A 14,409-nucleotide genomic window follows, 5' to 3' on the forward strand; every position below is an offset into this window, starting at 1 on the left:
CTGCACATAATAATAATAATAATAAATATTAAAATGCTTCGCCATGCAGTTAATATTTAATTTTAAAGTGAGTATATATATATATATATTAAATAGAAGCTGATGTTTGTTGTTTATACTTGCTTTCAATTATATCATTTTCGTTTATATTTGGTAAGATTGTCAGTAGAGAATTTTGAATCCGTTCTTGTTCTGATTAGTGATTCCTCCTCATCACATTCTCCAAGTAGTTACTAATTTATTATTATTATTATTATTATTATTATTATTATTATTATTATTATTATACTGCGAAGTGCGAGATTGCTATTTAAGAAAACATTTATGTATATCACATTATTATAAATTATAAGGACCGCCTTTACATTTTATCTTAAAATAAATTATGATACTTTAAATTAATAAATAAAATGCTAAATTAGTAACTCAACGTTGGTTCGACGTATTTTATCCTAAATGAAAATTAGGTTTGATAATAAATTCATAATCATAAGATTTTTAATGTATAAGATTTTTTTTTGAAAAATATGGAAATTTATTTTAACAAATAAGTCAATAAAACTTCAATGATATCTCAAACAATGTCAAAAAAAAAAAAAAAAAAATCATAACCACACACCTGGTATATATTGAAATTTTTTCCCTGAAGGAAAGACGGCAGTATACCCAAAAACTTGTTACTGCTCAATTGATAAGAATCATTCGATAACTATGTTCCGTAGCTTCGAAACTAACAAAGATTATCGAGGGAACTCCATTTACGGGGTTCGTCCCTTAATAAGATTATTAGAAAAAGAAAAACAAAAAGACAAGAATAAAATGTTAGGTAAGTGCATTCCTTTTCCAAATTGGTCCTCATTCCATTTGAACTTTACGTTTGATCTCCCATCCTGATACCCAGCTTGGTATCCTGCATTCAACAAAACAGCAAGGTGATGAAAATACAAAAATATTCCTTTCACATGAAAAATCAAAATGATACGAATTTTGATTCTTCAAGATAAAATAACTCGGGGGTAATTAGAACATCCCCTCGTGAGAAACCATGGGTGTTCTGCTTCATCACATCAATGTCAACAACGTATTTATCCTCTTTAACTGGAGCTAGAATCATATCACCCAAATTCACATTAGCAAGTGCATTCCGTACTCCTCAATATGCCTGTTATGATGCAAATGCATAGCACATGGTGCTAACATGGTGCAATACCAAAAGTAATGAAGTTAAAAAGTACTATGATTTCCTTTCATGCAAACATCAAGAATTTTCACGAAATAATGGAACTGTAGCCATCAATTATTTGGCAATGCATTAAAGGAAACCTAACAAAAATCCATGGTTTCAACAGATGACAGATCTGTGTCCACATCACCACAAAAGAAAGAGATACCATCCATATCAGTTGAAAAAGCAACAGCCACAAGAGATGAAAGGACTAATCAAGAACAAGCGAACAAGACATTAAGCTTCTGAACTTCAATGCTGCATGTATATTGGAAATTGTCATCTTCCTGAATCTTATTCCGAGAGGAAAATTGAAATGCTGTAATTAGTGATGATCTTCATCATCGCCATGTCCATCCGGAGGTCCACCAGGTCCCACTACTTCCAGCTGTTAACCACCAACAGAATAATCAGGAAAATTCTACATTCTGAATGGAACTTGGAATATCTAATGCAGAAATGCAGCAGAGACAGCTTCTGGTCCATTTATCCAAATACAAGCATCTTTCAGGGAAAGCTGATAAATGATCATTTCCTTAAACATTAAGCACATGCAATTCTGATGAAGTCAAATGTTTTACATGACATGACGCTTAATAGTATAATCCAATTAGAACCTTACAAAATCAAGCAATCAACGTAGTTTCTAAATAAAGTATTAAACACCGAATAATTTCGTCCCAGTTAATATATGATTAATTAAAGGTTGCAAGGCATATGATTTTGCTGCAGTTTTCATTTCATAATGATCAAGATGTATATTCTCATCAATTGTGAAAAAACAAGTACACACAGACACACATATTCTCATAGGGTGATTTTTCATCAGAATATTGGTTGCTCATCCATGCCATGTCGATTAAGCATGCAGTGAAACAATCTACTGTGATAATCAATTGGCCAACCACAGCAGTTGTAGATCTCACTATATAAATCCAGAATCGCTCAATCCAAAGTAGAAGCAAAATAGCAAACACTACAAACTTTCTAGAAATATCAGTTCTGATCTCATACTGACCACGAAGTACTGTGAGCAAACTGGACATTCATGAGGCTTGCCTTTCTCCAACCAAAACCAGACAACATCATGCTCATCCTCTGTAGTTCAAGAACATGTAAAGTTGCAAACTGTGTCAAATTGATTTTCATGTTATGCATAATTATGTAGGTTTAATTCAAAGAAACAACAAAATCAGCAGCAACAGCAGGGAAGGAAGGGGGAGATGGGGAGGGAGAGAGAGAGAGCCCACCTCCTTCACCTCCAGGGCAACCCACAATCCTCTTGTCATAGTATGACTTGACAACTGCCGGGGCTTCCTGAAAAAAATGGCAAATACATACAGGTTACATTATTGCAAAAAATAATGTGATTATAGCAAGAGAATATTACATACTGAAGGCAAACTTAAATAAATAATATGAGCAGACGATATGTAGCTCACAGTTTAGAAGTCAGTAACCATTAGATGATGAAAAATTTAAAAAAAAAAAACTAAATAAAAGAAAAAATCTGACAAACTTTGTTATTGGCTGACATCCAAAATTTCAAATCTTTAGCAATAAATGGATAGGTACCATGAAATAGCCTAATTCCTAGGTGTTGGTCAATGGGAAACTATCATCATTGAATTATTGCTAGATGAAGTGAGAACATAGCAGAATCATGCTCAAAACTCAGAAGTCAGAACAGCTAAATGTGAATCCATAGACCTCTAAATAAACCTTAAAAAACATAAATTTGCAATAGAAATCCAGTTCACAAATTCAAATATTAGAGAAAAATTGATTACATTTATATAGAAGGCACTATCATCCTCCCCCACCCCCCCTTCTTTTTTGGAAGAAAGGGAATTATCATCTTGCTTCTCATTATGCAATTATGGACCAACCGGACCAGAAAAACTGTAGTACCTCAGACCAAAAAATTCCATTAAGCCTGTTAATGCTGGGCTTGACTAAAAAATATGACTTGGCAACTACAAACCTACATTTACATCTTTATAAAGGTCAAGTTACTTAACCAATCAAGAACTAAGCAATAGAACTTGAGATATGATATTCAAACAGCCAGAGAGACTCTTATTTTAGAAGAGAGATAGATAAGAGATGCTTCCTTCTTCTAGTTTTTGTTTGGGGCGATACTTTACCAAAAGCAATAGCTAGAACAGCTCACTGTGACAAGACAATTAAAGGGGAATTCAGCTAACTTCCATTGACCAAACCCCCAGAAGAAGAATATGGTTGAGTCATTACACATATTAACATGTAGAGGAGCATGGCAATGAGCAAAATTAGGAAGCATGCAGTGACCTTCATGCCAACTTTCAATGCTAACCATCAAAAAGTAAAAATGTCAAATAAATCCGACAATCAAAGACCACCTGCTACCTGGGTTTTGGAGGCAACAAGGATAAGGAGGATGGTGACTAAATGGCAGTGGATTATCAAATTTGGGCCATTGACTTCAACGTCGACAACATTATTAGAGTATTATACAGGATTGAGAAAGGAAAGTGGCTTGATGAGGAGAGGAAACTGCAAAGGAATGCCAGGTGAGGAAAAGTTCAAACAGTGGTTAGCTAGCATGACTTTTTTTTGGGTAATCATTGCCCCACTAAATTACAACCAACTTTTAGAACATGTGTGGGGTACCCATCTTAAAAGTAAAACTAACACAATTATAGATGCAGACAATTTGGTCATTTGTATACACTTAGCAGGCTCAAAAGGAATTTTTTAACAGGACTATTTCATTAATGGAACCAAACTCCAAGGAGCACTTCATTTCATTTTCATAAAGGATGATAAATTATTGATAATACTAGATGATAGGGGAATATAGTAATTTAACCTTCTATTTTGAATTAAAAATTGCAAAAATAACTGCACATGGGGGAAATTGCAACAACAACAATAGCAACAATAACAAAGTGATCTGAGCTGATCCAAAGTCCAAGGGTTACAGTTGACCTGAAATGAGATGTAAATCCATCTAACCAACTCAATTACAAGAAAACTAGGATAAAATATTATTTAGGAACTATCAGGTATTTGCATTCTGGAATAACTACATAAGGCAATAGAGATTTTTTTATATATAAAAAAATAGTTAAATACTAGAAATCGTTTTACTCCCTTCGTCCCATAATTTTTGTCCACTTTACTGTTTCACACATATTAAAAAAGACAATTTTTTTATTAACCTTCTAATTATACCCATCTTAAAGACATTAAATTTTATTAAACACTGAGAGATGTTTTGAATACTCATTTAGAAAAATAACAATAACTAAGAGGTTGTATTGGAAATAAAATTAAATAGGTTGTAATAGTCAATTTATATGTTAACCATAATATAAAAAAGAAAAGTAAATACTAATTTTGGGACAACGAAAAAAGAAAAGATGGATAAAAATTATAGGATGAAGAGAGTTTTTTTTTCTCCCCCTATTTGAGCAAGCTCCAATCATGAAAAAAAGACATTATACCAATTAAAAAAAGAATACTTGGGAAATATAAGATTTCAATGAAAAATAAGCTCCTACACGATCTTGATGGCCTATCGGTGACGATATATTAAAGCACATAGAGGAGATCAATGTTAGTTATGCAATGTGAATAAATAACACACCATATCTATTGTTCAACTCAGAAACCACTAACCTTTGTGCCAAAAGGACCAACAGGATGGTTAATTTCAAGAACATCCTTCCCCTATTCAAAACAGACCAAAAAAGCAAGGATAATGTTTCAATTAGCAACAAAATCCATTGATATAAAGAATCAAACAGGGAAACAGAATAATTAATAAACAGAGAAACAAAATAATTAATAAGTGAATGCATATGCATGATAAATAAATTTTCATAATTTGTCTCAAAGTAGAGATATTAAAATCTTCATTTAATGGAGAACTGAATCACAGGGATTCAACAAAAAACCTCAAAATTAATTACAAAAATGTAAGTTCAAGAAAATAAGTAAAAGAATCACAATAAAATAAGTAAAAGAATCACAATGCCATATTTAAATAAATATAGAATTATCATTTAGCTAATTAGAAATAAGTTTTATAAGAGAAATTCTTATTGCGTTATAAAGTTTTATATTACACTTCATAAACTCTTGAAGTTGCAAGGAATAATTAACATTGTGCATGTGCTGAAACTCTCATTTAAAATTGATCAAAGTATTAAATAATAAAAAGGAATAATTAGTTCATTTCAAAAAGTTGGTTAAATGAAAATGTGAGAATATATTCATAAAAAATTTCATAATTTGACAATGACAATTGGAGAAGTAAATAAAAATATTTAAAAAAAATGAGAGGGAAAAAATAGCTAGTCAAGCAAGGTAAGGTTTTATGTATACTTCCACAGTAAAAAATGAATTTGAAGGTATAAGGTCTAACAACTCTTTAAAGAAAGAATAGATCTATTCATATTGTTTTACTATCGATTCTTTCAATTTGATTGTGATTCAAGTACATCTGTAATTAACCCTACAAATTTGAACTGCTAGGAAAGAGAATTGAATCGAATAGTACAAATCATAAGATTCTGACATAAGTAGATTCACTCCATAAATTTTGAGAATTGTGGGATTCTAATAACAGATGTAAACAAAATATCAAATCAAATCCAACTAAAATTATTGCTAGTAGTGGCATTTAACTTTCCATTACATGAAAACCCAAAAAAAAAAAAAAAGAAAAAATCCAAGTGCATTCCAATACATGAATTCTTTGGGGTTAAAAAAAGACTTTATCCTTTTTTCTAATCCGTAAACCAAGAATAACTACCTGAAGTGCAGCTTCAAGCTCCTCCCGCTCGTGTCCAGTAGCAATAGGCATTACATCCTCAACCCTCTTTTTCACAGAACCATCTGCTGAAAAACAGAACACACCGTTCACTCACATACAAATACACAGACACATGCATTTGAACAAGCATGCTCGCTTCTACAGGCATTGTTCACAGTAAATCTAGGGCAACTCAAATCAATTTCATATGCATACATAAAAATAAAAATAAAAATAAAGGCGCTCATCTTCAAATGTAGAAAAACATGTTTGCCTGTGTAGGCTTAATGCTTATAACTAATCATTTTCTATCATATTGAGTTAGGTGGGGCACTAACAGCTAGAAAATTATGCAGTTTAGGATAATTTTCTCCCCCCCGAAACACAAGGAGCTTTATCTATACGTCCATTCATACACTTCCATTTACGACCACACATATCATAACCACGGAAGCATACACTTCCCGTCATAGCGATACAGAAGCCAAACAAAATTGACGAGAATATAAAAAGAGATACAATAACTGTAGAAATACAAATATGAAAGTGAAGTGAGGATCTGAAGGAAAACCTGAATCGGCACTGAAGTATCGATGGAAGAGAGAAGCGGAAGGCGATGGGGAAATGAAGGACCGATTAGAGCGTGCGAATCGGATGGCGGCGGAAGCAGATAGGTTAGAGGAGGCTAGGGTTTTGAGCTGTGAAGAGAGTGATCTTCTCCACATCGTCGTCGTTTTGGTGGATTCAGATTCTGTGTTCTCTTGTGATCGAAGGTCACACCCTGTCTGTATCTCAGGCTTCTATCTGGTCTCTAGCGTTCTCAGTCTATAGAGAACAATAATTTCATGGAAAATGGGAAATGGGGAGAACGGCCAAAATGGGGTTTCAGTCCCAGTGCGTTGAGCTGTGGAGTGCACGGGGATTGACTTGGCTGGCACGTGCGAAATCGAGGATTTTACCTCCAATTTTTTCTTCTGAAATTTTAGATACTATTTTCACATAAATTAATAAAATAAAATATCATTAATATAATTATATTTATAGATTTTTTTATTTTTTAATATAACTTCTAGTTATATTGATTTATTAAATAATTAATATAATTAAATTATTTTTGAAATTATAAATCAAACCTAATAAATAATATACCTTTTAAAAAATGTAATTTATAATTTGAAAAAAAAAAGTCTATTTTAGTGGGAGGAATGAAGTATCAGTTAATTTACTTTTTATTTTCTTAATCCAATAATTGAGCTACATAGTTCTTACAACTGGTCAAATAGGCCATAACTATTTTTTTTTTTAATAAAATTAGATTGTATTAATAAAATTCTATTTATTATTTCAAACAGATACGATTAGATTGTCTAACCAAAATATGAACCGAAAAACAGTATTACGATGAATCAATTTAATAAAAATATCAATTTTAAAATCTAACAAAAATTTATAATCATTCAAAATCAAATCTCTTATATAAGATAATTTGATAAAAATCCTCCTCAAGTACTTGTTTAAAGTCCTGCATAAGATAATTTAACAAAAATACTCCTCCTTTTTTCTCTCTCAAGCATAAATCATTAAAGTCTCCTGAAAAAAGTCACGGAACAGAGTTTCCACGAAATAAAATTCGAATAAGTTTTCAAAACTGACGTCGTCATTGCGATTCCGAAAATTCATAATAACTAGTAAATCCATTCAACATTACCTTCCGAAACAACCGAATCAATAAAATTTAAAGAAAAACCAACCACAAAAATAAATCCATGACTTTTCCACATAAATGAAATGCCTCCTCCCAACCATTGTCTATTAAATGAGAAACAACCATCAAAATGTAAAAAATTACGAAAAAATTATATACGAGAACTAAGAGTTTTTGTTTTCATCAAAAATAAAATATCCGACTTATAATTAGAAACCAAATATTTCAATACAATAACTGTCGAGGATTGCCGTCATAAATCTGCTAAAAAAGTCTACATATTTTAAAAATTGATTAGATTATATATAAGAAATATTCCCACCATACAAAAATTATAAGTAACGATCGGAATATCTTTGAACCTCTTAATAATGACATCAATATCTTTATAGAGAATGAGAAAGAAAAAGTTAAATTTAAGAAGAGAAAAAGGCGAGAGTATAGAGTCACAAAAAGAACACCCAAGAAAACTAGGTCATAACTAATCTTATCATGAAATTCTATGGTATTTACATAAACTAATTGCAATCCACTTTTTATTTTTCCTTGATCCTAAAAATACTATCCACATTAATAATATAAATAATTAACCAATTTTATTTCTAATTAGTCTGACCTCGAAATTGGCATTAATAGACTAAAAAAAATGAACCATATGAAAAAAAAAGTATTAAAAAATAAATATATATACAACCCAAGAGGCAAAATGGTATTAAATATTCAATTTTTTGTTACCACTTTCAATTTACCATTCGAATTACTTGCCAGTTTAACTGGTTAAATCCCTAAACTGATACCGATTCAAGAGCTCTGAATTGAACCCATGTCTCAACTTTAAGATTTTTGTTTTTATTAGACCCGTTCACTATATCCTCCAGTAGACACCTGCAAAATGTTAAGTGCAGCAATTCTTCACATAAAAGACAGGCATCAACTATACCAGTAATTTGAAGAGATGATTCAAACTTTTCTGTTTAACGAACTACTAAGTTAAGCTAATTAGCCAATGACTTCCTAAATTGCCATACTATAAAACTTCCAGACAAAATATGATTAGTATAATCAAAGACGAAGTGAGAAAGTCGGTGAGTTGCCTATTACGGAATTGATTCCTCCTTCAACTACTAGACCCCTTGCCAACCATTTCAGCAATCCAAAAAAATAAATTGATAATCTGCAACATATCTTAGCTCATGTCATTAACTTTCGTTGTCTTCGAGGTCTACTTTTGGGCTCTTGATCTTGATCTTGCTCCAGCTTTCTTTTTAAATTCACTAAATCTGCTTCGCTCAGCTGGCCATTCAATTGTTGGTTTAATGCATAAGCCTCTGCCAACTTTCTCTTACAGTCCTTGCTTGCAGAATCATGAGAAATCACTGGAACAAAATGTAGAATAAACTTCAAATCAAACTGCAGGTGAAGTCAAGACAGATCAAATAGAAATGTTATAAAAGAATGCAATCAAGAGTAAGTCTCTGGATAGTTGCTCCTACTTTGGCTCTAGGAATTTGCTAGCAGAATAGTTCTACTTCACAGAACATCCCTTTTTGTATGATTTATTTCTTTATATAGCAATATGTATTACATTGTTTAAGGGAACTACCACCGAGTGAAAAGTTAAATCCAAAGTAGGTCCCTTGATCAGAAAAGCACAAAATCCCACAATTTCTTACATTTCACAGTAAAGGCAGAGCAAAATTAGACTAGGGCAGCACTAGAGAACTGACCTGGTTTTGGATAATCTCTTCCTATTATGCACTTTGCTTTAGTTTGAACATTTATTGGAGCTGTCCATGGCTCGTAGATGTACTCCTTTGGCATGTCTGATTATTGACATTTGATTATATATAACATATAACAGAGCCAAAATAAGATGATGATACGTCAAGAAGCCTCAATTACCTTTCAATACTGGGAGAAAATGCCTTATGTAATTACCATTTGGGTCATATTTCTTCCCAAAAGATATCGGAGAGTAGATACGGTTATACTGGCCATCACAAACACCATTAATCTTAGAAGGTTTGAACTAGAGTCCATTCATTTGCAACATAAAGAAGTAATATTTCAAAGCAAAAGCTAGATTCTTGTAGCACAACAAGGACCTCACTTTTTGTACAAGCAGGTGGCAGATGAAAAAATAAGGACAAAACTATCTTCCATTTTATCATGCAAGGATATCAGTTGAATCCATGGAATGATGACATGTGAGATACTTGAATAAAATTACCCAACAGTTTGACAAGATTATTACAAACTATTGTTGCATCCTTGTAGGCATTCTCCTTTGTAAGGGCACTACTGAGCATTAATAAGTCGTAAAACACTGGTGAAATGGACCCAAACTTAGATTTAGGATGCCAGTTACTATGGGAATCCAACAACTGGCAACATCATCATGAAAACTTGTATGTACAAATGATTCATACCTGATAAAAGAATGATGAACATGACAGCCATAGCCAGTTCCCATTGTTAATTGCCCAATCTGAATCAATTAGAAGTCTCTCAAAGACATCACGCCCTTTTTCCCAATGCACAAACTATCAGCAGAAAAGTTTTTGTCAAGCAAGGAGGAGTTATGAAAAAGAGAGAAAATGACATGTTGGTCATACCAGATCGCCACGAGTTAGAAAACAGGCAACACAATGCCTTGCTAAATGGTGCATCCAACCCCACTTGCTAAGCTACAAGGGCAACATATCTAAGTTTCAAACAAGCTTCCTATTTAACATATGTAAAGTAACTGCAATTTAAACTTGATGATAGAAAATAATTTAGTAGTTTAAACACAGACCTAACCTGAACCATGATAGCATCAATCCAAGGATATCCAGTTCTAGCTTCCCTCCAAGCTGCTAGCAATTCGTTATCATCACTCCAAGGTATCTAACATTGTAATATAGTTTCATCAACACTATATATAAGGAATCCATGCAGGGAGAATGTAAAAAAAAAAAGGTACAAATGGGCACACAAGAAATGAGAATGCATAGCCTCTTACATTAGTAGTTAACCATTTTTAAAGTTTGTTTCTAGATTCTAATTCATATAGCTCCAGTCAAAGAGGTTTTATTAGGAAAGAGCTCCGATCCTCTTCAAAAAATTAAATAAATAAACTAGTTCATTTGATATTGCAACATAGCTCATAGTTGGTAGAAAGTTCCAATGGCAATAATGAAAAGGTTGAAGAATAAAGAGTAAAATGCTTCACAAAGAAGAAAATTTTCGCCAGTATAGATGATCCTTTATCAAACTATCACAGGTATGGACTACTAAAAGAAATTATGCAGGTTGTCTGAGGAAATCTCGTGCAAGTGATATTGGTTTACCTGCTTGCATATTCTATTTCCCCTCATGTGATCAAAGTTAGGAGTGCCAAAAGCCACTGTGTAGAAGAAATCTCGCCACAACAGCTGCCAATTTTTGAAGCCAAACAATAGTTTAATGGTATCTGCAGCATGATCATCTGTAATACTGAAATTAAAACTGACCTGGCCAACAAGAGAAACTGGTGGTGAAGTGTGCTTTCGGACATTTCTATAGACATCTTGAAGACATTGGTAGAAGTATCTGGAAGAGAGACAGCCAAACTGCAAATAGATTGCAAAATTGGCAAGGAAAATGAAGAAATGCTCAAAGAAATACTAGATTTCTCTAGTGCGCAGGTTATAATCCTTGCATCAACTGTAAGAGATGCTAATAACCAATAACTATTCTGTTTTTTACTCGAGATATTAGCAACTGATATAAACCATTGTGTTTGTGACTCACTTTTAAGTATGGAGATAGCACAGTAGTTGCTGGTTTCACAAATGCAGATGGGTCACCCTTAGGTTTCTCAAAATTTGCCACCCACTCCTGCAATATGAAGAAAAAGTAAGCTGCATAACTGCCACTGCCACATCCTACAAAATGGGTTTTGAAGACCCTACAAATTAAAACATGAAAAAGAAAGAGTAAATTAGGTGGATATGAGTTAAAGTCTGCGACATATGAAAGGCAGTCTAAATGTCATGTCACCTTGTTCAAACTGCACAAGGAGTAAATAAAAACAATACCAAGTACATCAAATATGATGTTTTTTTTTTCTTTTGAGCTCCAATACACAAATTGGGTCATGCATCACTTGCCTACGCACGGAAGCTCATGGATGACCCTCCTAACCAACACGCACACTTCAAACCAGTCAATACCAAGTTGACCAAGCCAACTCATGCTGCTCCAGAAGCCATGCCATGTAGAAATAGAAGAAAAAGCTTAAACACACAGACCGTACACTTATCAAAAAGTTTATGTTAATACCTAAGTTATGAGTTGACGCCATATGCCTAAACCTCTCTTGGTATTCATTAATGGAATATCTCAAAATTAAACATAAAGATAGACTGATAGAGAATCACATTCAATTACTGGATAAGAAAATTATTTCCTTGAAAAGAATATGTGCTACAACACCTCGGAGAAAAAAAAAAATGAAGCTTTGAAGAAAAATAAAAGGCAGCAAACTTTTCTTTTTGCAATCATCAGCTACATGTGGGAATCAAAAAGAGAATTCACTAAATATCATACCTTGTTATTGATTGATTCTCTTAACCTTTTCAATGCTTCTGATTCACCACCTCTAAAAGGAGTCCATTCAACCTGCAAACAGAATCTAATATTAGTACTAAGTTTAAAAGAAAAAAATGGAAATCTCAGTACGTAGGTAACTTCGTACTTGCTCAATGTCTTTATAGCCAAGCTCTTCTACTGTTGGAACTTCTGATATCTCACAGCTTCCAATATGCCCAACACAAGGAAGTGAGAGAATTGTGGTTGAAAGTGGTGATGACGCCCATGAGGGTTGTCCAGCAACCTTTAGAAATGATTGGTAACTTAGAGGCGGCTTTCCTCCATTCTTTTGGACAAAAATTATTGCAACGTACCAAACCAGCCAAGATTAGGATAGTAAAAACTGAAGCCTGGATATTAAACTGCCCAGGACTAGTGAAAATAACATAAGGAGGGCCCGAGCAGGTACCAAAATGAATGTAAGAGTGTTACTTTTACCGCACCTTCTGTATGATATCCTCAGGATTGAAAAGGGTATGACTCACTGGAGAGAACACTTCAATTCCAGCCGAAGAAGCATAATCCTGACAAAACCAGCTTAATCTCACTACTATCTAACACTCAACTACATGATCACATTCTTACAAAAGACAAACTGTTTTTATCCAATAGTAACAGATGCATAGAATAGGCAATTAAAGGGAAAGTTACTTTGTAGCTTACCTTCACTTTAACATCTAAATCTTGGTAATATGGATCTGTATCAAATTCGAAGCAAAGTTTTTTCACATCCCACTGCAACAACAACAAGAAGATAAGTGAACAGCCTCATATCTTGATGGTTAGAGAGAGAGGGAGAGAGGCACTCACTTCCTTCAAGCACCGAATCAAAACCTGGCTAGGCTCTCCCTTGAGAACCAGCAACCTGGAGCCAAGCTTCTTGAGGCTCAAATCGAGATCCACTAGACTCTCTAGCAAGAATCTGATACGGTTTAGGCCCGCACGGGTCGATCCAGGAGTGAAAGCTTTCGGATCAGGCTCCATGTAATGCGGGTCAATTACAAAGACTGGGTAAACAAATTTGGACCCTTTGGAAGCATACTCCAGAGCCGGGTTATCGTGGATCCGAAGGCCCTTCCGAAACCATATGAGAGAGGTTGACCCGGACGCCATGGTTAATGGGTGACGACAACACTGAGGCCTAGAGAGAGAGAACGGCAATGGCATACGCGTAGCGGCGGTAGAGAGATCAAGAGAGGATTGTTAGCTGATACTTTATCGACAGTGAGGGCATGGGGATCAGTAAATGCTCGGAGAAATTTGGGAGGGAAGGGAAGTTGTTGAAGCGGTTAATATGGCGCCACGTTGTGGGTTTAAAAATGCGAGACGTTGAATGATAATTTTTGTGGTTGAAATTGAACGGGAGATGTTTGAAACGACTGCGTATCATAAAATTTCTGGGGTGACCCAACTTAAACGAGTTAACTAAATAAAGTTTAAAAGATTTATTATTTAATTTCTAAATATTATAAGTTAATTCTTTTATTTTTAAGTACTTCAAGACTTAGTCTGGTGGAAAGTGTTTCCTGTAGCTTTGAAAGGTCTAAGATTTGACTCCCCCAACCTCCTATTTCAAAAAAAAAAAATTCTTTTATTTTTAAAAATTTATTAAAATATTTTTATATTTTATTTTTATTAATACAATAATTCTTGTATCTCCTTCTATATATTATATATATATATATTTTAAATTAATAATTTTATATTTATATTATTAAAAAAATAAATTAATACATATTTTTATTAATTATTTTGTATACCAACAATGTATTTTTTTTTGAACTGGACCAACAATATAATTAAATATAAGAATATTTGATTTTAACATTTAAATGTGACTGATAGTTAATTGACATTCAAACAATTAAATTAAATATTTGATAAAATTTTTAAAAAGCTAAAAAGTAGTTGATTGGACGTTGATATAATATCTATTGCATTTTAAATCTCTTTTAATTTTAGAATTATTTTTTAATCGGTTAGTAGCTATCTTGATTTTATTTTTATTTAAATTATATTATCTATTTAGAATTTATTAATTTTTTAAAAGTTAAAATTTCATAT

General features: G+C 33.1%; 2 protein-coding genes across 4 annotated transcripts; both read right to left on the minus strand.

Moving 5' to 3' along the window:
• Positions 1 to 1,219: 1,219 nt before the first annotated feature.
• Positions 1,220 to 6,943, minus strand: LOC110613874 (cytochrome c oxidase subunit 5b-1, mitochondrial). Of its 2 annotated transcripts, none has more exons than XM_021755250.2 (6): positions 6,598 to 6,943; positions 6,027 to 6,109; positions 4,889 to 4,939; positions 2,476 to 2,542; positions 2,244 to 2,323; positions 1,220 to 1,613 (listed from the first exon to the last, which is right to left on the minus strand). In XM_021755250.2, the coding sequence occupies exons 1-6, from the start codon at positions 6,749 to 6,751 to the stop codon at positions 1,551 to 1,553; spliced, it is 498 nt and encodes a 165-aa protein (XP_021610942.1). In that variant the 5' UTR covers positions 6,752 to 6,943; the 3' UTR covers positions 1,220 to 1,550. The 2 variants fall into 2 exon arrangements, with proteins under 2 accessions (XP_021610942.1, XP_021610941.1); XM_021755249.2 differs by having other exon boundaries at positions 6,027 to 6,112; positions 6,598 to 6,940.
• A 1,679-nt stretch (positions 6,944 to 8,622) lies between these two features.
• On the minus strand, positions 8,623 to 13,629 carry LOC110612800 ((6-4)DNA photolyase). Of its 2 annotated transcripts, XM_021753603.2 has the most exons (14): positions 13,156 to 13,629; positions 13,009 to 13,080; positions 12,789 to 12,869; positions 12,452 to 12,631; positions 12,304 to 12,375; positions 11,506 to 11,592; positions 11,226 to 11,324; positions 11,064 to 11,147; positions 10,534 to 10,620; positions 10,347 to 10,418; positions 10,161 to 10,274; positions 9,634 to 9,721; positions 9,459 to 9,554; positions 8,623 to 9,107 (listed from the first exon to the last, which is right to left on the minus strand). In XM_021753603.2, exons 1-14 carry the CDS (start codon positions 13,510 to 13,512, stop codon positions 8,923 to 8,925), a joined length of 1,674 nt encoding a protein of 557 aa, XP_021609295.1. In that variant the 5' UTR covers positions 13,513 to 13,629; the 3' UTR covers positions 8,623 to 8,922. The 2 variants fall into 2 exon arrangements, with proteins under 2 accessions (XP_021609295.1, XP_021609294.1); XM_021753602.2 differs by having other exon boundaries at positions 11,064 to 11,324.
• Positions 13,630 to 14,409: the final 780 nt, after the last annotated feature.

This window comes from Manihot esculenta, chromosome 4 (genome assembly GCF_001659605.2).
Source record: "Manihot esculenta cultivar AM560-2 chromosome 4, M.esculenta_v8, whole genome shotgun sequence".
Taxonomy (NCBI): Eukaryota; Viridiplantae; Streptophyta; class Magnoliopsida; order Malpighiales; family Euphorbiaceae; genus Manihot; species Manihot esculenta.

Excerpts from the sequence above, each read along its gene's own strand:
- LOC110613874 (XM_021755249.2), bottom strand. The coding sequence starts at position 6,751 with ATGTGGAGAAGATCACTCTCTTCACAGCTCAAAACCCTAGCCTCCTCT. Across the intron at positions 6,113-6,597 it reads ATACTTCAGTGCCGATTCAG|CAGATGGTTCTGTGAAAAAG; the intron begins GTTTTCCTTCAG and ends TCTGTTTTTCAG. Across the intron at positions 4,940-6,026 it reads AGCTTGAAGCTGCACTTCAG|GGGAAGGATGTTCTTGAAAT; the intron begins GTAGTTATTCTT and ends TGTTTTGAATAG.
- LOC110612800 (XM_021753602.2), bottom strand. The coding sequence starts at position 13,512 with ATGCCATTGCCGTTCTCTCTCTCTAGGCCTCAGTGTTGTCGTCACCCA. Across the intron at positions 12,376-12,451 it reads GCTATAAAGACATTGAGCAA|GTTGAATGGACTCCTTTTAG; the intron begins GTACGAAGTTAC and ends TTCTGTTTGCAG. Across the intron at positions 9,555-9,633 it reads TTTTCTCCCAGTATTGAAAG|ACATGCCAAAGGAGTACATC; the intron begins GTAATTGAGGCT and ends GTCAATAATCAG.